The following is a 24,566-nucleotide window of genomic DNA, read 5'->3' on the forward strand; positions in this document are numbered from 1 at the left end:
ATGGCGGATGATGCCTTGGCTGGGCTGGACGAGGGAGCCCTTCGGAAGCTGGTAAGTGGCCCTGTCTTCTTCCCCACCGTAGCACAGGGCAAGCCAGGCAGAGCCTGTCCAGGCCACCTCAAGCTGACCGGAGGAGGTAATAGGGACCGGAGGGAGAGGAAGAGGACAGCAGTAGGCCCGTTCTGCCTGGCCAACGTGGAGGCCTCTGTGGTATGTGCCTGCCTGTGCCAGGTGCTAAGGCCCAGCTCCCCGCCCCCCCAGCCCCTATGCCACCATCTGTTTAAACAGTAACTGCTGGGGACCAGCCCACGTACAGCCACAGGTGTGGGGAGGTCAGCGTTGCCTCTCCTAGGTAACAGCCTGGGTAATGCAAGGATAATGGCAGCAGCAAGGGTTTATAATGCCATGGCATGGCAGGGGGCAGGTCCGATTATGAATGAACCACCCCACAAAACGCTGGACACAGCAGCTTCCAAAACCTGGAGGACACTGTGCTCACAGGTGAAATCACTTGCCCAAGGGCACCGCTAGGAAGAGGCTACAGCAGCAGCCAAACCCAGAGCCCTTGCTCCTTTGGGCTACAAGGCTTAGGCCGTGGAAGAAGGCTGAGAAGGAAAGGACAGGCTGGGTCAGCACAAGCTGGTCCTGTGCCCGTGGTGGGAAAAGCAGCTCACAGGCTAGCCAGGGCGCCCAGCTCAGAACCCACGATGGGGCAGCAGAGAGACAGCGTTTGGAGGCCCTTCTGAGCTTGATGACCTAAGGCCTGCCATTTTCCCCACTCTGAGCCTCGGTTTCTCTGCCTGCAAAATGAGGGAGAGGGGGTTTGTGAGCACATCGGCTAGGTTCTAGGGTTGGCCTAGGGATGAAATAAGGCATGGGCCCCTTAAGGGGAAGAAGGATGGGTCTACCCTTCTTCCAGCTTCTGTTCAGTGGCTAGACCGGCAGGGAGGATGGGGCAGTGAAGTAGGGCACCACCTCTGTCCATACTGTTAGCAGTAGGGCAGGAAGCCCAGGGGCACCATGAGCAAACACTCCTCTAAGCATAGGGCCTAGGCTTAGGCCCTTGTGGGTGGTCACAGTGCATGTCCTATCTACCCCCAGGCACAGAGAGGCTGTGGGGCAACAAGGTCCAACAATAGGGCAAGGATGTGCCTACCAACCAGGCCAAGTAGCAGTTGAACTGGGGGAGGGGGAGGCAGAGCACCCCCACAAACAACCCCCCCCCCAGCCCCAGCCCCTTGCCCAGGAGAGAAATTAAAGATTTCCCTTCTGCCCCACCTCCATGCCACTCCCCTGGGGGCAAAGGCTGGACCCAGGGTCAGCTGGTGCTCTGACCTGAAGGACTCACCCGTGTGTCCTCAGACCAGTGTCTTGGACTCTCTGGGTGTCTGTCTCGGCTGGCTGTACAACTTGGAGGGGATGGAGGTCAGTGCCACCTCCCCTCAGGAAGTTGAAGTTCCTATGGGGGTGTTAGAACAGAGGGAGAGCGGGCCTGACCCCATTCATCCTTATCTCATGGGCTCCACGCTGAGGCTGGGGTTCACCTGCCTGGGCTTGGGCGCTGGAAAAGCGTTTCAGAGAAGCCGGGAGGTGCCCCTCTCTGACGTATGCCCACCACCATTCCTTCACCCCCTCCCCAGGAAGGGCAAGCAAGACTCCACTCCCCACGGAGCAAGTCTCGAGGCCACCCTAGGGCTTCCCACCTGAGACCCTGCCCCTCCTCTGCTGGGTGTCAGCCATTGCTGTGCCCCTGAGTCCGCCGAGGGTCCCGCCCCGCCCGTCGGCCCGGCCCCCGCCAGCCTCGTGGCAGGGACTGGCGCGTCCCTCCCTGCAGGGCCAGGCCTTATTAGGGAAAGCTGGGCCCGTTCCGCCGAACCCGCACCCTCGCGCGGGGACGATTCGGGGACCCTGGCGGCCGCTCCCGGCCTCTGCTCCCGCACTGCCTAGAGACTGGGCTGAGGGCTGCGCGGAACGAGGACGCTGGAAACACCTCCGCGCGCCGAGACACCTACCCCCGCCACCCCCCACACACACACACGCTTCCGCCCCGGGCTTCAGTGCCGCCATTCATTACCAGGGTGACCTGCGGAAACCCCTTAACTTCCCTGAACCTCAGTGTCTTCTCCGTAGACGAGGACATTAAACCACACGGTAGTGTGGCTGGATGCCCCCTCCGCGCTTAGCGCGGGCCGGGTGGGCGAGGCTCGGGCCGCGCTGGGGGAAGAGGGGCGTCTAGGAGCTGCAAGCCTTCAGCGCCCCCTGGCGAAGCTTTGCCACATCGCCAGCGGGTGCCTCAGGAGTAATTAGGGAGTCGGGGCTGAGGGAACGCCTGGACAGTCCCCTCCCGTTGTGCTGGTGGGAAGCCTGAGGCCCAGAGAGGCCCACCCGTCCGTGGGACACCACCCCCACCCCACCTCCGTCCAGCAGCACGCGCAGAAAAGTACCCGCAGGCTCGGCCCTCCGGGGAAGGAAGCGCCTTCCCGGGAGAATTTCACTGGGCAGTTTCGGAAACCGCCCCTTCCCTTTCCCCTTACCCCTTGTGGACAATGGCGCTTTGTACTTCCTCCCCCGGCCCCACCCCCAGCCCCCCCCCCAACACACACCGAGGTGGGACCAAGAGGGAGGAGATAGAGGAACACAGTGGGGGGCACTGTGGGTGGACCTTTGCCTCCGGGCCCACAGGGAGGGTCAGTGGGAGGGTGGTCAGTGGAGGTTGTCCACCCCCACCCCAACCCCCAGCCCGGACCCACCTCCTTGGGGGAGCCGATGCAGGATGCAACTTCCCATATGGAGACACTGAGGCTCTCAGGGGTTGTAGAGATGGCCAGGTCCCCTTAACAGCCTATTTTCAGAGGCAAGGACCCCATCTCTGGAGGCGCCCTGGGTGTTGGAAAAGGCGACCAAGGAGGCAAAGGGCTAGTCATTAAACTTCTGGCCCTCATTTTACCCTGTGCCCAGGAAAGGCTAGACCAGCTGTTCCCTCAAGGCCCACAGGGGGCTCTGGATTTGAGGCAAGGCCAGCACTGAGGGGTAAATGAGTCTCCTAGTGGCCCAATCTCATGTTCCCAAGTCCCTTCCCTCTGCTATAATAGCCCCTTAGGCTCCAGGGCACCTCCAGTGCAGGCTAGAGGGGCCCTCAAGACAGGCTCCCACCATGGCAGACAAACCTGTCCTCAGCCCAGGGATGACCCTGAAACCTGGTTCAAGTCCTGACTCCAGTGTTTCCCAACCATGTGTCCCTCGGCAAATCACTTCTCCTTACGCATCAGGTCCCTCATCTGTCAGATGGGAGTAATAAAGTACCCCCTCCTAGGAATTTTTGTGAGGTTAGGACATGTGAGGGGCTTGGCACAGGGTCTGCCCCCTGCCATGAACCAAAGCCAAACTTAATGTCATCGAGTCAATTCTGAGGCTATAAATTTTTACAGAAACAGACTGCCTCATCTTTCTTCCACAGAGCGGCTGGTGGGTTCGAACCACCGACCTTTTGATTAGCAGCCAAATGCCTTAACCATTGTACCACCAGAGCTCCTAGCCCCTCTATTAGGTGATCAATAAATGGTACTGATCCCTCTAGGTATCCCATCCTTCCTAGTTGACCTCTCTCCTGTCTGGAACCAAGTGCAGAGGTGGTGCTTACTGCATCCCAGCTGTGCAGGGGACCCTGAGTCACTACCCCTACCCCCACCCACTGCCCCAAGGTGAGGGTCATTGTCCCATCTGGCAAATGAGAAACCCAAGGCACAGAGAAGTTAAGGGATGTGCCCCTCCTAGCCAGGACTGGACTGGGGCTGGAGTCAGCTGGGCTTCTGACCCCACCCCCAAGCAGCCCCTCCTGGCTTGAACCTCAGGGAACCTCCCCGTGGCTCCTCAGGAATGCAGAGCCAAAAGCAACTCAGGGAGGGCTCTGCCCCCCTAGGATTCACCCTACTCTCTTCCAACTGGGATGTCACCTCATAGCTGGATCGGGCCAAGCTTCCTGCCGAAACCCATCTCTCCCCTTCCCTCTCCAGCCCCCAGCCCCCTCTCCCCAACACACACACTGAGCAAGAAGCAATGTCCCTGGGTGGGGGTGGGGGGAATTGGGCAGGGAGAGGACTGCTAGGCCCTGGCTATTGAATGGCCATCTGCCTGTTAGACCCATACCGGAGGCTTATCTCTGTCACCCTGTTGGGGGCCCCTGGGCCATTCCTCTCTCCCTTGAGCCACAGAGGCTCCCTGGGGGGTGGCCCTGGCAGGTGGAAGTATGGTGAAGGCAATGGGATTAGCTGAACATGCCCTTTCCCAGACCTGGTTGGACCAGCCACTCCCAATTTCCCAGGGAAAGAGGGGCTGAGAAGCTGATAAGAACACCTATCCCACATGGACATCCTTTCCAGTGTCCAGGGTGGCCCCTAAAAGCGACTACCTCATTTGTTTCAGGGGCCCAGCCCCTTTGATGATGGCTAGCTTTGAGCCAGTGCAGGCGGTGGGGGTGGGGTGGGGGGAAGGAATAGCCCCTAGCCGGGCTAGGAACCAGGATTCCTAAGCTGCTCCTTCAGCTTAACTACATCCTGCTGTGCCTCAGTTCCCCAGGTAACCAATGTAGATGAACAAGGTGGTGGTACCTTGAGACTGGGGCTGTGGACGTTTTTCTTGATCACAGGGTGTATTCCTGCTGCCCACACCACCCTTCCCTCCCTAGGGAGACTGTTCGGGGCTCACAGGATGACATACCCTCCAGCTGAGTCTCCCTGGTTCTCGGGGGTTTGATAGAGAAGGGCTGTGAGGGACAGGAGGAACTGGAAGGAGTGCCCAGTCACAGTAGGTGCACTGTGGGGTCTCTGGGCATCCGTGGTGCAGTGGACTGGGTCTCCCCGAGAACCCTGGGTGGGCGAGCAGGCATGTGAAGAGCCCCGGGCAGAGGGAGTGGAGACAGACCACTCATTGTGCCCTGGGCAAAGTCGTGGGCAGCTGGTACCCGCCCTCTGCCCTTGGCAACCAAAATGACCTACCCGTCGCCCCCGCCCGCCCCGCAGCTGGAGGTCACAGCGGATCTGGCCGAGCGGCGGCGCATCCGCTCAGCCATCCGGGAGCTGCAGCGACAGGAGCTGGAGCGCGAGGAGGAAGCACTGGCCTCCAAGCGCTTCCGTGCCGAGCGGCAGGACAACAAGGAGAACTGGCTGCAGTGAGTGCCGGGGCACTGGACGTGCCTGTGGGAGGGAGGCAGTGTGTGTGCCAGGGCTCAGCTCGCGTGCACACAGGCAGGACCACATCCTTGCCCAGCTGTGTGTGCGCACGGCAATACACTGATACGTTCGGAATATACTGGCACGTGTATGGGTCTGGACCCCGGATAGCACCTCTAAATGGGTGGTGTCAGTGCTCAGGGTCACCGCCCCAGCCTCCCTCCGGCCTCCGTGCCCCAGCCATGGCCAGGGTGGTCACAGTGGTGATGTCCCCGCAGCTCACAGCAGCGGGAAGCAGAGCAGCGGGCCGCCCTGACGCGCCTGGCACAGCAGCTGGAGTCCGTGAGCGATGTGGAGGAGCTGACTGCGCTGGTGAGGCCCAGGCGGGGGCAGAGGATGGTGGACAGGGCTGGCCCCCAGCCCTGCCCCCATGGCCTACCTCTCACCCACAGCTGCGAGGTGCTGGCGAGTATGAGGAGCGCAAGCTGATCCGAGCCGCCATCCGCCGCGTGCGGGCCCAGGAGATTGAGGGTACGTGGCCTGGCCCCCTGCCCGGCTGCCCACAGCACCTCCCAGCCACTCGCCTGACACTTGCTCCTTCCTTCCAGCTGCCACCTTGGCCGGGAGGCTGTGTAGCGGGCGTCCCATTGGTGGTTCAAGAGAGGACAGCAAGGGGCGGGCAGCACATAGGCTGGAACGGCGTGAGGTAAGGGGCATGGGCGGGGTGGGGTGGTGGCCCTAGCATCCTGTGCCCACAGATTCCAGCAACAGAGCACCTGTGTGTCTTTCCTTGACTGAGAGGGGCCCTCAGCCTGGCTTGAAGGGCTTTAGAACTCCTTGTCAGGTCTCTGCCCACTTTTCCAGGCAACCTCTTGCCACACCTCCCCTGCTCCAGGCTCTTTGCCCCTCTTAGGCCTTCCCCTCCACGCCAGCCTGTCTACACTGCTCCCAAATTCCTGTCCTGCACCCTTTCACCACGCTTGTTGAAACACAGGCATTTCTCTCAGAAATGGCACCCTGCTGACCTCCCTGCCACCGCCTTTCCTCCCACCACCACCATCCGAACCTCCACTCAGCAGCCAGAGGGATCTCCCTGAAATGCAAATCTGACCTTGGTACCATCCCTGCTTACACTGCACTCTCTAGACACAGCCCCACATCCTTACCTTGGCTTACCTGGGTCTATGCTGGAGCAATTTTCACAGAGACCTCTCTGTTCTCCAGGGAGAAGTCAGGCTGAGCAGGGGAGTGGCAGGCTAGTCTGAGCCTTGAGTGGCCCAAGCCATTACCTAAGTGGCCAGCAGAGGCCCCTGGGTCCCTGATTCTGACAAAACCCCTTCTGCACTCCAGTTGACCAGGCTGAGGCCAATGCTCTATTAAGGCTGGGAGCCTCCAGTAGGTCTCTTGCTCTTCCCAACCCTTGAACCCCAGAGGCCTCCTCAGGTCCAGGCAGTCCCCGACACTCCCTCCACTGCCCCTGAGCCACTCCTGCCCTCTCTGAGCCACTACTGGCTAGGCAATGCCAAGAGGTTGGGAAGTGGGGCTCAGAGACTGCCCACAGCACGCCAGTGCCCATACTCGTACAGGTGTGCCTACTGGAAGCTGTGCCCAGCCCCTCTGCTTTGCATGCCCTGCCCTGGGCACCTGCCAGCCTGGCCCTCAGTGAGCAGGGGTAGCACTTGCGGCCTGGAGCTTTGGTTACATGCTGTGGACCCCATGCAGGTGCCGGAGCCAGAGGAACAGAAGCAGCAGGCAGGGGCCCCTGAGCTAGCCCCAACTCCTGAGGGCACCAGCCAGGATGTAACCACAGTGACACTCCTGCTGCGGGCCCCTCCCGGGGACACACCCAGCTCGCCAACCTTACTCAACAGTTCGCCCACCACTGCCTCCCCTGAGCCTCCACTGGAGCCTGCCGAGGCCCCGTGCCCTGCTTCCGAGGCTCCGGGCAGCCCTGAGCCCCCTAGCCCACCTGAGGACACCAGCCCTGCGCCCCAGGAGCCACCAGCCTCATGCAGCACTGAGAGGCGGAGAGTCAACAGGGTGAGTCTGGATGAGGCGCAGGGATACCAGGCAGGTGAGCTTCTTGGTGTGGGAGTCAGGCCCTGCTTATGCTGTGTTTCCCCTCAGCTCCCGTCTGAAGCCCAGGGTCCCACCAGAAGTGCCTCCAACACAAAGAGAACAGGTGAGGGTCCTGCCAGGCGTAGCATGCACCTGCCTTCCCTCCCCTGGCCTCCATGGCCCTGCCTGGAGAATGGGCTCGTGGGCAGCTCTAGCCTCCTCAGGTCCAGGCAGTCCCCGACACTCCCTCCACTGCCCCTGAGGTGTCCCTGGCCAGGCTTACCGCCCCCACCCAGGGCCAGAGGCCTCCCCACAGCCTTGAAAGGCAACGGGCCTCAGGCACATTCTTTTCCCCAATAAGGGAGTGCACCCATCTCCTGGCTGGAGCTGTGGGCAGCACTGGCCAGGGAGGTGTCCCCCATTCCCACCCTCCCTCCAGCCCAAACCTTGCCCTGGCCCCAGATGGTGCCCAAGTCATCCTGGGATCAGTGTGTGTGGGAGGGGAGGAACTGTACGAGATGCAGGCCGGGTGAGGAGGTTGGGAGGTGGAGGGGTGCGGGAGGACTTGGGAGGCTGGAAGGGTTGGGGAGATGTAGGAAGGGTCAAGTAGGCTAGGGGGGTAGGGCTGGGGACATGAGGCACCCACCTCAGGTGAGCCCTCCCTTCTGCTCTCCTTTTTCTTCCCCCACGTGGCCACTACCCACTCCCCAACCTGCCAGACCTGGCCGGACCCCGTCCATGCCAACGCTCCCTGTCCGTGCTCAGCCCCCGCCAGCCAGCCCAGAACCGAGGTACTACCTGTTCGCACTCCTCTTCCCCAGGCCCTGGGCAGTTCCTGGTCCACCCAACCACTGACAGCCCTCCTGTCCGTTTCAGAGCCTACCCCCCTAGCCAGTGGACCTTCCCCGTTCCAGCGGGCTGGCTCTGTGCGGGACCGCGTCCGCAAGTTCACATCTGATTCTCCCATGGCTTCTGGGCTCCAGGACGGCCCACCCCGGGTGGCCCTCAGCACCCCGGGCCCTGAGAGGATCCTGGGCCCCTCCCTCCCCAGCACCACCCCTGCTTCCTCCTCCAGCGGCTCCTCCTCAAGGGGCCCCAGTGATACCTCCTCCCGGCTCATTAAGGAGCAGCCAAGAACAGCCCAGCCCCTGGCCCAGCTTCGGAGCTGCCCTCCGGAGGAGGGCCCCAGGGGGCGGGGCTTGCCTGCCAGGCCCCTTGAAAACAGAGCAGGGGGGCCCGCCACCCGCTCAGAGGAGCCCAGTGCCCTGCTGCCCGTGGCCACCGGCACTGCCGAGCCAGGGGGCAGCATGAAGACCACTTTCACCATCGAGATCAAGGATGGCCGTGGCCAGGCCTCCACAGGCCGGGTGCTGCTGCCCGCCAGCAGCCAGAGGGCAGGTAGGCCTCCCCACTGCCTCCCACTGCTGGGCAGAGTGCCCACGGCCACTCTACTCTGCATGGAGAACAGGGACTGCAGCTGAGGCTCAGGGTATCTGCAAAGGTTACACGGGGTGCGGCGGGGGGAGCATCAACTCGGGCTGGCCCTGCCCTCACACGGCCTGATCCTTACAGCAGCTCTTCTCTCCCCCAGAGGTGACACTGGGGCTGCGGGCACCACCCACTCTCCTCAGCACCAGCCGAGGGGGCACAAGCACCATCACCCATGTCAGCAGCCCTGGGACCCTGGCCCGGCTGGGCAGCGTTACTCATGTCACCAGCTTCAGCCATGCCTCCCCTGCTAACCGGGGAGGCTACAGCATTAAGGTGAGCCCCTTTTACCCTACGAGTCCTACCATCTGCTAACTTCACACACACAGACTGCTCAGAGGTGTAAGGGGCAGGATTCTCCCGCTCCTTTCTTCCCCCAGTGCACAGATAGGGAAACAGAGGCCCAGAACGGAAAGGTGGCTGCCTGTGGTCCATAGCCAGTTGGTGGCCAGGCTCTGGCATTCAGCCACTAGGCATGTCAGTAGCTCACTCTGTTAATGGTCTTCAGCTTCTCACACACTAATCTCTCTGATCCTTACTCCAGAACTGGTTGGTTCATTCCTACTAAACAGATCAGAAAACAGGCTGAGAGAGAGCAGTACGGGCTTGCCCCTCTTTCTGTGCTTGCCTCATGGCTCCCTGCTCCTGCTCCACACTGGACATCAGCCCTGAGGCTCAGAGCTGCCTATCTGCTCATCCAAGACCAGCCTGGCCCTTTAGGAGATGGGAGATTCATGATTAGCATCAGCGTCAATATCCCGGTGGCAGGGGTTGGGCAGAAGCATTGATGGGGGACAGACAGGCAGGGGGGCACCGGTCAGGTGAGGCAGCAGGCTAGCAGGTGCCTCAGGAACTGAATACGAGGCACCCTTCCATTATTCATTCCCAAGCCTGGGATCAGCTGGCTGGAAGCTCAGGTGGGGAAGGGATCGCCAGCAGCCACCCAGGTAATAACCTCTTATGCTGCATCTAGGACTGAATGGGACTTAGGCTTCGGTGGGTTGGCTGGAGTTTGGGGCTTTCTCAGGGATGGCAGGGGGAAGGAGGGAGCAAGAAGGCACCCTGTCTCCCAGAAAGCAGATGACTGAGGCCCTTGGGCGTTGGAGTGGGAGGTGCCACAGTAAGCCCTGCGTCGGACACCACTAACTTGCCTCAGTTTCCCCCTCTGAGAGCCAAAGGGGAGCGGAAGAGATGCCTGTAAGGTTCTTGCTCAAAGTCTGTGGTTGGTTGTGAGCCCCACAGGCAGGCCAGAGGATGGTGACCTCAGGGACAAGATGCTTATTATAGCAGATGGCTCTAAGGCCCGCCACCATGTCCCCCACCGGGTCAATGCCTTCTAAAGCAGTGAGAAATGAGGGCAAAACAGTATAGGCTCTGAAGTCTGGTCCTCACAGCTCATGTACACACGGCTCAGGCAGGCCCTGGTCCACTCCCTGCCTCAATCTCCCCATCTGCGGGTATGGGGTGCTGGCCTTGGTCATCCTTCAGAACGCTTGAAGCCTTGCTGTGCCACGGGTCTGTCACCTCTGCAGGGCCAGGCCTGGCTGTCCGCCCACTTGGGCTGATCACCCCTCCCCCACTGCTCCTCCACAGGGGAGCCCAGAATAGGTTTCTATTTGGGCCAAAGCCCCAGCTGGCTGGTGGGTGGCTGACTGGGAGGCCAGCAGGGGCGGGGCAGGCCCAGCTGCCCTTGCCTTCGCCCTCCGGCCAGCTGCAAAGACTCCGACACTGCCAGCCGGCGGCAGCAGCCCCTGCCACTGTCCCTACCATCACCTCCGTACGGCCCCCTCCAGCACCATGCCCGGGGTTCCGGGGCCTCAACCTGAGTTGAGTGTGGCCCTCGAGGACCGGCTGGGCCGGGCACTGGAGGAGCTGCGGGCGGTGGCTGAGGCCGGCCGGGCGGCAGTGATCCAGGCAGCCGAGGCAGCTGCCACAGCCGTGGAGCCAGTGGCCCGGGCAGCCGAAGGCCTGCGGGCAGATACAGCGGCGCTGGGCCGGAGGCTTGACGCGCTGGTCAGGCAGGTGGAGGTGCTGAGCCTGCGGCTGGGGGTCCCGCTGGTTCCCGACCTCGAGCCTGAGCTGGAACCTAGCGAGCTGCTCCTGGCAGCTGCTGACCCCGAAGCCCTCTTCCAGGCGGCTGAGGATGCCGGGACCCCCGTGGCCCACCCACCTGCCTTCAGCTCCTGCCGCCGCTCCTCAGCCAGCCCTGCCCGCAGCGGCAGTGTCGTAAGTCTCTAGAGATTGGGGGAGGGGTAGTATGGGGCCAGGCTCTGCCCCTGCTGAGTGACCTCAGGTGTGCCACCACCTTCTCTGAGCCTCTGGTTACTTATTAGTACAGAGGACTGGGGCACCAGTGCTCCAAGACCAGGGCAAGAGAGAGCCAAGCTCTTGGCCCTTGGGCACGAGTGCCAACTGCCCTGGCAGCCCCTACCCGTGGCCCAGCCCCCAGCCCCACCCCCACCTCAGCCAGGCCAGGCCTCCCAGACAGCTGCCATCTCAGCTCTTCTTACTGTAGAGGTGGGTGGGTGGGCAGAGAGGCCCTGCCAGGAGGGGTGGGGCTGTGAGAGGTGGGCCAGGGGCTTGTCTACAAGGGGCTGGGGCCTGCCCTGGGTGGGGTCTGAGCTAGGCTGGAGCTGGAGGCCCCTTAGAGGGTGCTTCCTGGCCAGGAGGGGCCCAGGAGGAGCTTCAGAGAGGACTTGGCTCTGGACAGCCCCAGTCAGACACCTGGTCAGGAGCCTACAGGCCCTGGTCCAGCCCCCTTGGAGGTGGCAGTGATGGGGGAACGTGTGCTGCCTGGGCGCTGGCCCAGGAGGACCCAGGCTTAGGAACTGGCAGGACAGACAAGAGCCTGCCTGGGAGGGACTGGGAGTAAAACAACAAAGAGCTTCGGCTCAGGAGTTAGACCATCTTCAGCTCAGACCCTAGGCTGCCTCACACTTAAAGAGAGACTGTGGGCAAGTCACTCAGCTGCCCCAAACCTCCATCTTCCCTTCTGTTAAATATTGTTAAGTGCTGTCGAGTCGGTTCCAACTCACAGCAACCCTATGTACAACAGAATGAAACACTGCCCAGTCATTGCTTTGTTTGAGCCCATTGTTGCAGCCGCTGTGTCAGTCCATCTTCTTGAAGGTCTTCGTCTTTTTCAAGCTGACCTTGCCAAGCATGATGTCCTTCTCCAGCGACTGATAACATGTCCAAAGTGCGTGAGACAAAGTCTCACAGTCCTCCCTTCTCAAGAGCACTCTACTCTGGCTGTACTTCTTCCAAGACAGATTTGTTCATTCTTCTGGCAGTCCATTCAATATTCTGTGCCAACACCATAGTTCAAAGCATCAGTTCTTCTTGGGTCTTCCTTATTCACTGTCCAATTCTCACATGCCTATGAGGCAACTGAAAATACCATGGGTCAGATGCACCTTAGTCTTCAAAGTGACATCTTTGTCCTTCACTTTAAGGAGGTCTTTGGCAGCAGATTTGCCCACTATAACGCATCGTTTAATTTCTTGACTGCTGCTTCCATGGGAGTTGATTGTGGATGCCAAGTAAAATGAAATCCTTGGCAACTTCAGTCTTTTCTCCATTTATCATGTTGTTTATTGGTCCAGTTGTAGGGATTTTTTGGTTTCTTTATATTGAGGTGTAATCCATACTGAAGGCTGAAGTCTTTGATCTTTATCAGTAAGTGTTTCAGCTCTCCTTAGCTTTCAGGAAACAATGAGACTTCCTTCAATCCTGATGCCATTTTCTTCTTCATGTAGTCCAGCTTCTTGTATTATTTGCTCAGCATACGTACTGAATACGTATGGTGAAAGGATACAACCCTGACACACCTATCTTGATTTAAAACCATGCAGTATCCCCTTGTTCTGTTCAAATGACTGCCTGTTGATCTAGTTACAGGTTCCTCATGAGTACAATAAAGTGTTCTGGAATTCCCATTCTTAGCAATGTTATCTATAATTTGTTATGATCCACACAGTTGAATGCCTCTGCGTAGTCAATAAAATGCAGGTAAACATCTTTCTGGTATTCTCTGCTTTCAGCCAAGATCCATCTGACAACAGCAATAATATCCCTCATTCCTCTTCTGAATCTGGCTTGAATTTCTGGCAGCTCCCATCAATGTACTCTTGCAACTGGTTTTGAATTTTGTTCACCCAAATTTTACTTGTGTGTGATATTAATGGTATTGTTCTATAATTTTCACATTCTGTTGGATCCCCTTTCTTTGGAATGTTAAAGAGAGACAGTAAAACTCCTAATGCATCCACAATGCTTACTACTGAATGGTGGTTGTTGTGTGCTGTGAAGTCAATTCCTACTCACACCGACCCTATCGGATAGGGTAGAACTGGCAAATAGGGTTTCGAAGGCTTTACAGAAGCAGACTGTCACATCTTTCTCCCATGGAATGACTGGTGGGTTCGAACCAACAACCTTTTGGTTAGCAGCCAAGCATTGCACTGCCAGGGCTCTTTACTGAACGGTAGTTATTATTATTGCTGCTGTTAATTATATTAATATGATTGTAGATGTCAGGGAGACCCTACAACAAGGCTACCAGTTCCTCATGAGTGCAATAAAGTGTTCTGGAATTCTCATTCTTAGCAATGTTATCTATAATTTGTTATGATCCACACAGTTGAATGCCTTTGCATAGTCAATACAATGCAGGTAAACATCTTTCGGAGCCTGACAACATGGCCATCCCTGAACAGGCAGACTGGAAAGCACGTGGTTATTTCCAAGGCTATGCCAGCAGCCCCAGGGCCTGGTCTCCCATCCGCTAGGGACATAGTTAGGATTCACCCATGTCCCTGTTCCAAACCCATACCCTCCCCTCACCCCACAGATGGAACCAGAGCCAGCAGAGCCCCCCTCTGCAACAGTGGAAGTGGCCAATGGCGCTGAGCAGGCCCGAGTGGACAAAGCCCCAGAGCAGCGAAGCCCCCTGAGTGCTGAGGAACTGCTGGCCATAGAGGACGAGGGTGTCCTGGATAAGATGGTATGGCCAGAGCTCATGGGCTGAGGGTTGCCCGGGGCAGGGACCAGCAGGCCACCAGGGGAGCAATGACAAGACCTCTGTCTGCAGCTGGATCAGACCACAGACTTTGAGGAACGGAGGCTCATCCGGGCTGCACTACGTGAGCTCCGACAAAGGAAGAGAGGTAGAGTGCCAGCTGCCCCCCACCCTCGGGCAGATTCAGCCGCTCCTTTCCCCAGCTGTCCCCCTCCCCCTGGGGTCCATTCATGGCCAGTCCAGCTCAACAACTGCCCCAACTACTTCTTCCCTAGACCCAGCTGTTCCTTTGCCTAGCTACTTTCTAGATGGACCCAGGTACCCTTTGTACACAGCTACTCCTTCCCCCTGGATTCAGCTGCCCCCTTCCCTAGCTGATTCTCTCCCTCTGGGTCTATTCATGGCCACCCCAGTTACTACCCCCACCCAACTTCTCGTCTCCTTCCTAGACCTTCCTCCAGCTACTCTCTCCTTGGATTCAACTGCTTCTCCAAGTACTCTCAACTATTTTTTTCTGAGTCCAGATGTCTGAGGTCCACTGATGGCCACCTTGATCTCTGCCCTCAACCCAGCTTCTTTCATGACTATAGCTACCTACTCTCCCCAGAAACTTCCTACCTGGACCCAACTCTTCTTTCTTCCAGATTGTAGACTTATTTGCTTCTCAAAAAAAAAAAAAAAAAAAAAAACAAAAATCAAACCCATTGTCACTGAGTGGATTTCAACTCATAGCAACTTGTTAGGAGTAGAACTGCCTCATAGGGTTTCCAAGGCTGTAAATCTTTATGGAAGCAGACTGCCACGTCTTTCTCCCACAGAGCAGCTGATGGGTTTGAACCACCAACCTTTGGGTTAGCACTGCAAGGCTTCACCCACAGCGCCACCAGAGCATCTATTTGCTTCTCTAAAACCAAACCAAACTCACTGCCATTGAGTCAGTTTTGAATCATAGGGACCCCTTGCTTCCAAGGCTGTAAATTTTGACTGAAGCAGACTGCCCCATCTTTCTCCCATGGTGGTGGGTTTGAACCAACAACCTTTTGATTAGCAATGCCTTAACCACTGTGTTAGACTGGGTTCTCTAGAGAAAGAAAACCAGTAAAGCTTATATATATATATATATGTATATATAGAGAAATTTATCTTAGGAAAATGGCTCACACACTTATGTTGTTGTTGTTGTTATATGCCATCGAGTCGGACGCAACTCATAGCGACCCCTCCTTGGGTTTCCGAGGCAGTATCACTACGGAAGTAGATTGCCTCATCTTCCTTATGAGGAGTGGCTGATGGGTTTGAACTGCCAGCCTTCTGGTTAGCAGTCATGTGCCTTAGGCACTACGCTACCAGAGCTCCCACACACTTATGTTGTTGTTGTTGTACCTGGCAATTCCAAAGTTCCTGGATCAAACATCAAGCTGGAGGCTTTTCCTGACTCCTGCAGCCCCAGGGGCTGAGGAGCTCAAGGCTGGCAGGCAGTACACCGGCTGTTGACTCCAACGAATGACGAATCCAAGATCTCCAGGTCGAATGGTGGACTGTTCACTCACGGACAGTTGTAGGTAGCACACATCCGATCCACAGAAGAATGAATGTCTCTTTTCCCAGGATGTCCTTGGATATACTGGAAGCAGGCCACACCCCTAGGGAAACTCCCTTTCAACAGATTGCCTGCTCAAACATAATCATCTGATCCCATCATGGGAATAACCACATCACAACAGCTTAAACCACACAGAACTGTGGTCCAGCCAAGTTGACACACAGCTCTATCACAACCACTACACCACCAGAGCTCCTTAGCTGTTTCTCCAGATACTGTCAATTCTCACCTCTCTGGATTCAATTCTCTGAATCCAGCTTCTTCCTCCAGATCCTACTGATGGCCACCCCAGCTTCTATCCCCATCCTATTCTGTTTTCTTTAGGCTCTGTTCTTTCCCAACTTTTTTTTTTTTTTCCCCTCCTGGATCTGATTGCTTCTCAGGCACCTCCAATTTTTCCCTTTCTTCTTCCTGGATCTAGATATTCCTTCCTTCAGCTGCTCTTCTCCCTGTACAGCCCATTTGATGGCCCATTCAGCTACTGCCTTTACACAGCTTCTCTGTCTTTGAACTCGGCTACTCCTTCCCTAGATCTAGATACTCCCTCTTGACTCAGCTACTTATTCCCATAGAAACTCCCACCTTGGATCCAAATACTACTCCTTTGAGTTCAGCTACTCCATGTTTCCTTATTTCCGCCTGAGTCCAACATCACTGCCTCATTCCCTGCCAAGTTATAGCTCTCCCTGCACCCCCAGCTGATCCTAAACCAAAACCAAACCAAACCCACTGCCATCAGGTCGATTCCAATTCATAGCAAACCCCGTTGGGTTTCCAAGGCTGTAAATCTGTATGGAAGTAGATAGCTTTATCTTCCTCCTGGGGAGCAACTGGTGGGTTTGAACCCCCAGCCTTCTGGTTAACAGCCAAAGGCTTTACCCACTACGCCACTAGAGCTCCTTCCAGCTGATCCTAGAGGGGCCTTTATCACCTAGGTCAGTTGTGTTTCTAACAAGCTGCCCTTCCCCCCATCTGTGTGCCCTATGTGCTTGTGTGTGTGCGCGTGTGTGTGCTGTGTGGCATCGGGCGGCCCTTCTGGACATGCGTGGGGCATCCCTGCCCAGACCAGCGGGACAAGGAGCGGGAACGGCGGCTACAGGAGGCACGGGCCCGGCCAGGGGAGGGCCGGGGCAACACAGCCACTGAGACCACCACACGGCACAGTCAGCGGGCAGCAGATGGCTCAGCTGTTAGCACAGTCACCAAGACCGAGCGGCTCGTCCACTCCAGTAAGAACCCAAGCGGGGCACACGGCTGGAGGCTCAGGGCTCAGGGTGGGACTGCGTCCTCCCAGCTAGCCCCCAGTGCCTCTCACACCCTCCCTTCCATCACCTGCCCCTCCAGATGATGGCACCCGGATGGCCCGCACTACCACCGTGGAGTCAAGTTTTGTGAGGCGCTCGGAGAGTAAGGCCCCCTGGCGTCGCCCTGTGCCAGCCTGCCCGCCGCCTCGGGCTCTCTCTGAGCCCTCGTCTACCTGTCTGTCTACAGCCGTCGTCATCTCTTCTCCACTTGTCTGCCTGTCTCTCTCTTCAGCCATCATCTTCTCTTCTCCGCCTGTGCTAGCACCCCCCCAACCCCCCACAGTCTCCCAATCCATTTCCTGATGCCAAGCCTGGGCCCTCACCCTGTTCCCCTGCCCCCTCTCTACAGATGGCAGCGGCAGCACCATGACACAAACCAAGACCTTCTCCTCTTCCTCGTCCAAGAAGATGGGCAGGTGAGCACAGGCATCTCCTCCCCCTGACCACAGAGGACTTGGTGGTGCACGCGTTCCGCAGAGGGTGGAGGTGCTGGGGGGTGGCAGGCACCCAGCCACGGAGGGACAGGGTCCGAGTCAGACCACTCCCGCTTGCTCTGTGATTTTGCCCATCCCATAGGGGAAGGGGGAGCTCTGGTGGCATAGTGCCTAAGGCATTTGACTGCTAACTAGAAGGTTGGTGGTTCAAACCCACCAGCCACTCCTCAGAAGGAAGGTGGTTGTTGTTACATGATGTCGAGTCAGATCCGACTCATTGCGACCCCTCCTTGAGTTTCTGAGGTGGTATCACTATGGAATTAGATTCCCCAACCTTCCTTCTGAGGAGAGGCTGGTAGGTTTGAACCACCAACCTTATGGTTAGCAGTCAAGTGCCAATTTATTTCCATAGTGATACTGCCTCAGAAACCCAAGGAGGGGTCGCTATGGGTCAGACCCATCTCCACGGCAGTGAGTTTGGTTTGGGTTTTATAGGGAAGGGGAGGCTCAGAGAGGCCAGAGACTTGCTCAGGATCTCACAGCTCTGAGTGGAAGCAATAGCACTAAATCTTTACAGAGGTCCAAGTACCACACTGGGCTGCCTGGTGGCGTAGACCTCCTGATGTCTACAAGCCACGTCCAAGGTCACAGACACGTTTACACCTTAGCCCCATGAGGGAGGGGTACACCCCATGTTATAGGGGATATCAGGGCTAGGAGAAAGCAGGGAAAGATCCGAATCCAGGCTGGCAACCAGACGGATCCAGGGACTCTGAGTTAGAGAGACTTGAGTTCAAGTCCCAGCTTTGCACCTCATGCCCTCTGAAATCTTAGGCAAGTTACTGCCAAAGGCCTCAGTTTCTTCATGGAAATGGTGTAAGTCCCTCCCTCCTCTTGGGAAGTTTAAAATGACACCCAGACGTGAACTATTATAACCCTGGTAATACAACGGTTAAGTGCCTACCTGGTAGCCAAAAGGTTGGCAGTTTAAACCACAGGAAAAAGACGTGGCAATCTGCTCCCACAAAAACTGCTCCCACAAAGTTTATGGCCTTTACAGCCTAGAAAACGCTTTGGAGCAGTTCTGTGGATCGGAATAGACTCCAGGGCAGGTAAGAACAACAATACTGTGCTGGTCATTGTTAATAGTAGTTGATAGGGCTCAGAATCTGAACTCACCTGGAACTTGACCATAGTCAACCTTATCAGAGACCTTCTCGGGATCCTGTTTTTGTCAGCTCCCTTACAGAGCTAAAAGGAGCTGGTGGCACAGTGCCTGTGGCATTTGACTGCTAACCAGAAGGATGGCGGTTTAAACCCGCCAGCTACTCTACTGAAGGAAGACCAGCAATCTACTTCCGTAAACATTTACCACCTCAGAAACCCAGTGGAGGGTGGCTGTGAGTCAATCCACTCGGTGGCAGTGGGTTTGGTTTGGTTTTGGTTTCACAGAGTGAAAGGTGCCCTGTGACCTGGGATGTGGTCTGAAAACATTGGGAAGTAGCAGTGTCACCGGGCACCTTGGGCTTGATATAAAGTCTTGGCTTCCATTTTCCTGTGTCTGAGCCTCACTATATTTCTATAAAATGGGTGTGATGAGGCCACCACCCTCACTGGCCAGTCTTGCTGGTCTTGCAGGTGTCGCAGGTTTAGGGGGCCTGTCGTGCCCCCTAAATGAGAGCTGAGGCTTTGGAGCAGGCCTCCTTCACCCACCTAATCATAGCCCCTATCCCCCAGCATCTTCGACCGCGAGGACCAAGCCAGCCCACGGCCCGGCAGCCTGGCAGCTCTGGAAAAACGGCAGGCGGAGAAGAAAAAGGAACTGATGAAAGCACAGAGTCTGCCCAAAACGTCAGCCTCCCAGGCGCGCAAGGCCATGATTGAGAAGCTGGAGAAGGAGGGTGCCACAGGGTGAGCATGACCGCCCCGCCCCCGCAGCAGGGCAGTAGTGGGCGGAGCAGCAATGGGCGGGGCTAAGAACCCAGGGGCTGGAGCTGTGGTGGGTGGGGCCTGGGGTCTTGGAAGGCGGGGCCTGGAGATCCGTGGGATGGGCCCACTGAGGCGGTGCCCCCAGGACGCCAGTGACCCGGCTACCCGAACCGCCCCAGCAGCAGCCCTGGCGGTCCCCGCACAGCGGTGCAGCGCTCCACGAGCTTCGGTGTCCCCAACGCCAGCAGCATCAAGCAGATGTTGCTGGACTGGTGCCGAGCCAAGACGCGCGGTTACGAGGTGAGCCCAGGAGGCCAGGTCACCCAGCAGACCTCCAGCCCCTAGCTGGCACCTCCCTGCTACCAAAGCATCTTCTCACTTCTCTGTGCACCCTCACAGCCACCATGTGGCAGAGAAGTCTTCTTCAGGGATGAGAAAATTGAGGCTTAGGTAGGATACATGGTGGCTCAGGGTCAGACACCACCCTTTGCCCCCTGCTCATTGCTCTGTGGGAGGGCTGGGTAAATTCCTTTGAGTGAGGGAAAGAGTGGTAGAGGGCATGACTGTGGCCTTAGCTGGGTGGTGCCAGGCTTCTCCATCACTCTGTCCTCAAATAACAGACAGACTCAGGAGTTGACAGACCAAGTTGGGCTAGCTAGCCACAGGCCCCTCTGAGCCCAGTTGCCCTAAGTCTAGAATGTCAAATGCCAGGGGAAACGGGGCAGTTGGCTTCAGGGCCCTGACCAGCCCTCCTGCACCCCTAGCATGTAGACATCCAAAACTTCTCCTCAAGCTGGAGCGACGGGATGGCCTTCTGTGCCCTGGTGCACAACTTCTTCCCTGAGGCCTTTGACTACGGGCAGCTCAGCCCACAGAATCGGCGCCAGAACTTTGAGGTTGCCTTCTCATCTGCTGAGTAAGTGTGGGCCCCAGCCTGCTGCTGTCAGCCAGGCATCTAGGACTGGGCATCTGGGGCTGGACATCTGAGCTGGGCCCAGCCACCCTGAAGCCTCTGGAGCCGGCCAGCCACACTGTCAGACAGCAACTGAGAACCCCCCCCCTTCCCCAGTGAGCCCCCATCCTCCTCCGCCCTGCTCGCCCGCTGCTGAGGGTACCAGATGCCCACCGGAAACGAAGGAGTCACAGGCCCACCCACCAGCCCGGGCCAAGGCCTACCAGGTGGCCCTGTCCAATCCCTCCTTCCTTCCTCTGCCCCCTCTCCCTTTCTCTGTCCTGGTCTCCTCCTCTTGTCACCAGAGCTTCCTGCTCCCACGGGATCCCGGCTGGAGATTCCAAAAGGAGGCTCCTGGCCCGGGCACCGTGCCCGCACAGCCTATATAGGTGCTGTCAGAGGCTTATATAGGACATCCATAAGCCCTCCACTTTGGAATCGGTGCCCCTTCTGCTCACCTCACCCTTAGCACCCTCCTCTGTCTTTCCTTCTCCCCCCTTCTCTTTCTGGTTTCCCCCAGACTCCTCCCTCTTTCTCCTCCCCCCACCTCCTGTCACGCCTCCCTCACCTCCCTCCCAGGGGCACAGCCCTCCTCTCCAACCTTGGTGCCAGTGCCATCGCCCCTCCCCCACCCCGTGTTCCTGCTTGCCCCGAGAGTTCTCTGCACCTGTGACTGGTCTGGCCCCCCCACCCTTGTCTGCATCGCACACCATTAGTGATGGGTAGTGAGCGGCACGCCCACCATGGGGAGGGGGCATGCAGGGGACTGGCTGACCGCAGCACCGAGTATGTAACTGAATCTCATGTCTCTGTGTATGTGTATGTGTGTGTCTCTGTTTCTCGTCCCCTTCCTCTTCTCGGCTTCTTCCCCCTCCTCCCACCTGGGTCCCGCCCCTGCCCCTGCCCGGCCCCCTCCCCTCCCCAGGACCCATGCAGACTGCCCGCAGCTCCTGGACACAGAGGACATGGTGCGGCTTCGAGAGCCTGACTGGAAGTGCGTGTACACGTACATCCAGGAGTTCTACCGCTGTCTGGTCCAGAAGGGGCTGGTAAAAACCAAAAAGTCCTAACCCCTGTTCGGGGCTCCACGGTGAGAAACGCTGCCTTGCCCCCCCCACACACATACACACCCAGTTACACCAGAATCTGCTCGAGGGGGGGGCACAGAGAGGGACCCCAGAGATGGGGAGGGAAGCAGGGGCCCCTGTCTTCAGTAGCTCGGGGCCTGGCAGGTGAGACCATTCTCCTAACAGGAGTCAGTGATGAGCCAGGTGAGCAGGACTGTGATGGGGAATCCCGGGAGGCTGTGGGAGCCCAGGGGAGACACCTGTCTCAGCCTACAGGTGGGCACGGCTGTCTGAAAAATGTAGGCCCTAAGCGGGGATCTAGGAGCTCTGGTAGCATAGTGGCTAAAGCACTTGACTGCTCACCAGAAGGCTGGCGGTTCAAACCCACCAGCCACTCCTCGGAAGGAAGGTTGGGCAATCCTACTTCCGTAGCGATACTGCCTCGGAAACCCAAGGAGGGGTCGCTATGAGTCGGGGCCAACTCGACGGCACATAACAACAACAACAACAAGCTGGGATCTAAGGAGCTCTGGTGGTGCAGTGCCTAAGGCAACTGACTGCTAACCAGAAGGTTGGTGGGTCGAACCCACCAGCCACTCTGCAGAAGGGAGACAGGGCAATCTATTTCCATAAAGATTTACCGCCTTGGAAACCCAACGGGGGTCGCTATGAGTCAGAATCAACTCAATGGCAGTGGGTTTGGCTTTTTGGGTTTAAGCTGGGATCTGAGCTACAAGTTCAGGCTAACGGAGGGAGAGGGGGTTTCTGGCAGAGGGCTGGGGGGTGGGAGAAAACGTGGCAGCATGGAACACCTAGGAAGGAAAGGAAGGGGGTGAGGAGAGGAGAAGGGGCTACTGTCAGCAGTTTGGACTGCTCCTGAGAATAACAGGGACCATAAAAGGTTTCCAAACAGAGAAGGGCTGATCTCAGGTTGGCATTCTCAAACAATCTCCTGATGAGACCTGGATAAGGGGGCACAGAAGGCAGACAATGACTGGAGCAGCTTAAGGGACAGGGTTAGGAGAAGGAGAGACAGTCAATGAAGCCTCTTAGGCTTCCAGCTTGGGCACTGGGGACTTTGCAGTGTCACGCTCCTGGGGGAGCTCAGAAGCAGGGCTGGTTCAGCAAAAAGGCATTTTCTCTCTGGTCCCCTTCACCTTGGGGCCACAATAGAGAGAGAATTAGATCCTGGACTAACTTGTCTGTTACAGACAAGGTGCTAGAGGGGTCGGGTTGAGGGGCACAGAGTATATCACAGATTTTAGGGCAGAACTGGGGCCAGACACTGGGGCTCCAGACTCCACACTCAGTGGTTCTTTTCTTTGTCCCATCATTGCATTTCCACCCAACTTGTAGAGAAAAGAAAAAAACAAAAGGCCTAAGGGTGCACGGGGATTGCTTGAGGCAGTATGAGTCAGAGAGAGCTAAGGATGCACTCAGATGCCCCTTGGGGCCCAGAGCCATTGTAGGGGGGCAGCCCCCAAGTGCACAGATATACTCAGAAGAGCGATGCAGGTGAAAGGAGGATGGGTTTGGTGCCGTCTCCGGGTCATATATGGACTTTGGAGCTGCCGCCCAGCAGGACGGTCTGGAGGGAGAGGGGCCCGGCCAGACCCTGATCCAGTTGGAAAGTGTGACTCAGCTGTGCTATTACCCGAGTTGCCTAGTGTTTGGCCTGTCGCTGGGGCAGCCTGAGTCCTGAGCTGTGAGCCCCAGTATAAACAATGGCTTTATAAGGTCCCCCGGGAAGGCATCGGGGTGGGAAGGAGTTCCAGGTTGGGGGAGGGGAGCCAGGCTCCTGGGGACATAGTCACAGCTGGAGAGAGCTGCGGGGAGAGGCCGGCTGTCAACCACGGACAGCTGGAAAGGGGGCCTAGCCTGGGTCAGTGACAACCCCAAGAGTACCCAGCATATCAGCAGCAGAGCTGCCCAAGGGAGGCAGGAAACGATTAGTGTTGTAAAGATGGAGAAACTGAGTCACAGAACAGGGCCTTACCTAGCAGTCACAGCTGGGCAGAGGGAGAACCTCGACTGGAACTGAGATCTTCTGCCTCCCAGACTTACTCCTTGGAGGAGTCCAGCTGAGCCTGGAGGAGGCTCTAGGCCTACCACACTGTTGTGTGCCGTCGAGTCGGCCCCAACGCATAGCGACCCTCCTTGGGTTTCCGAGGCAGTATCACTATGGAAGTAGTTTGCCCAACCTTCCGAGGAGTGGCTGGTGAGTTTGAACCGCCAGCCTTCTGGTTAGCAGTCAGGTGCCTTAGGCACTGTGCTACCAGAGCTCCACCACCAGGCTCAATCAGGAAGGCACACGATGATGGGAGGTGCCCTGGGCCCAGGGCTGCCTTGGGAGCAACTCCTGCACTTAAGCCTAGAGCTGCAAGAAACTCATTTAACACCACTGACTGACTGGTTACTATGGGCTAGCCACAGCAGATGCAGCAGGGAGATAGGCAGAGGGCAGACCAGGTCTTGCTCTCAAAGAGGAGAGGAAACTGGAACCAGGGAGCAAACTCCGGCTTCAGAGCTCTGGGGCTGTCGGTTGCTAGGCAGCCGCAACCGCTGACTTGGGGAGAGGGCTCCTGGAGTAGGAAGAAGGGGATTCAGGATGCAAAAGACACCCCGGCTCTGTAACTCGGTTTCCCACTATCGGCAAAATTCAGCTGTCACTCTGGAGAGTAGACAGGAGGGTGGGTGGCCCACATCTGAGCTTGGTGTCAATGGTCTGGATTGGTTAGGACCCTCCTCTGCCTCCCCTGGTCTACTCCAGGGTGGTGATAAGGACTGAGGACCTACCACCACCACCCACACACTCTTTGGCCCTGGGCCTCCACGTCAGGCAACACGAAAAGTCCCAGGGCCAGGGACAGGGGTTCCTAGGGCTCTTTAAAGGCGCCACCAGGCCAGATAGCCTGCTGATACTCTTCAGGGGTCCAGAGAGTCAGTGAGACTGTCCTGGCACCGGAGAAAGATTTGCCCGTGGTGTGGCTCCTACTGGATGCAGTGACTTCGATGAGAGGCCTGTATAGGCTGGAGTGTGCCAGGGAGGGAGAAGCTGGAAAAGAGAGGGGAGGTGGGGTTTAGAACCTGGACCTCCCCCAGGGCTGGGGAAACTTTAGACCAGACCCAGCCCTGCCTGAGAGGGGCATCTCTCCCTGGCCTCCAACTCTGCCGCCACTGGCCTGGTCTCTCCCAGCAGTGGGGTGCCTCCAGGTTTGGGTTGGTGGCGTCTGGGGCTTCCTGCCTTTTGGGCAGGCTTTACCCCCATTCCATTAATGGAGTATGGAGTTTATGGAAGACCAGCAGGCAACGGCAATGAAAGAACCTCAGGGTAGAGGACCAAAGCCAGTGACGGGGCCAGCACTGACCGCCCTCGCGGCCCCTCCCCGCAGGATGCTGGTGGACTGCGTGCCCCTGGTGGAGGTAGAGGACATGATGATCATGGGCAAGAAGCCCGACCCTAAGTGCGTCTTCACCTACGTGCAGTCGCTCTACAACCACCTGCGACGCCACGAGTTGCGCCTGCGCGGCAAGAATGTCTAG

General features: G+C 57.6%; 1 protein-coding gene across 1 annotated transcript; it reads left to right on the forward strand.

Moving 5' to 3' along the window:
- On the forward strand, positions 1-24,566 carry SMTN (smoothelin). The gene is made up of 20 exons (XM_007953927.1): positions 1-51; positions 5,019-5,167; positions 5,447-5,540; positions 5,621-5,699; positions 5,777-5,874; positions 6,891-7,242; positions 7,309-7,350; positions 7,946-8,017; positions 8,103-8,624; positions 8,818-8,990; positions 13,567-13,719; positions 13,807-13,882; positions 16,402-16,566; positions 16,682-16,744; positions 16,991-17,057; positions 18,813-18,986; positions 19,187-19,304; positions 19,769-19,920; positions 20,882-20,950; positions 24,416-24,566. Exons 1-20 carry the CDS (start codon positions 1-3, stop codon positions 24,564-24,566), a joined length of 2,820 nt encoding a protein of 939 aa, XP_007952118.1.

Source organism: Orycteropus afer, unplaced genomic scaffold, assembly GCF_000298275.1.
Source record: "Orycteropus afer afer isolate SDZICR_OR568_19922 unplaced genomic scaffold, OryAfe1.0 scaffold00420, whole genome shotgun sequence".
In the NCBI taxonomy this organism is placed as follows: domain Eukaryota; kingdom Metazoa; phylum Chordata; class Mammalia; order Tubulidentata; family Orycteropodidae; genus Orycteropus; species Orycteropus afer.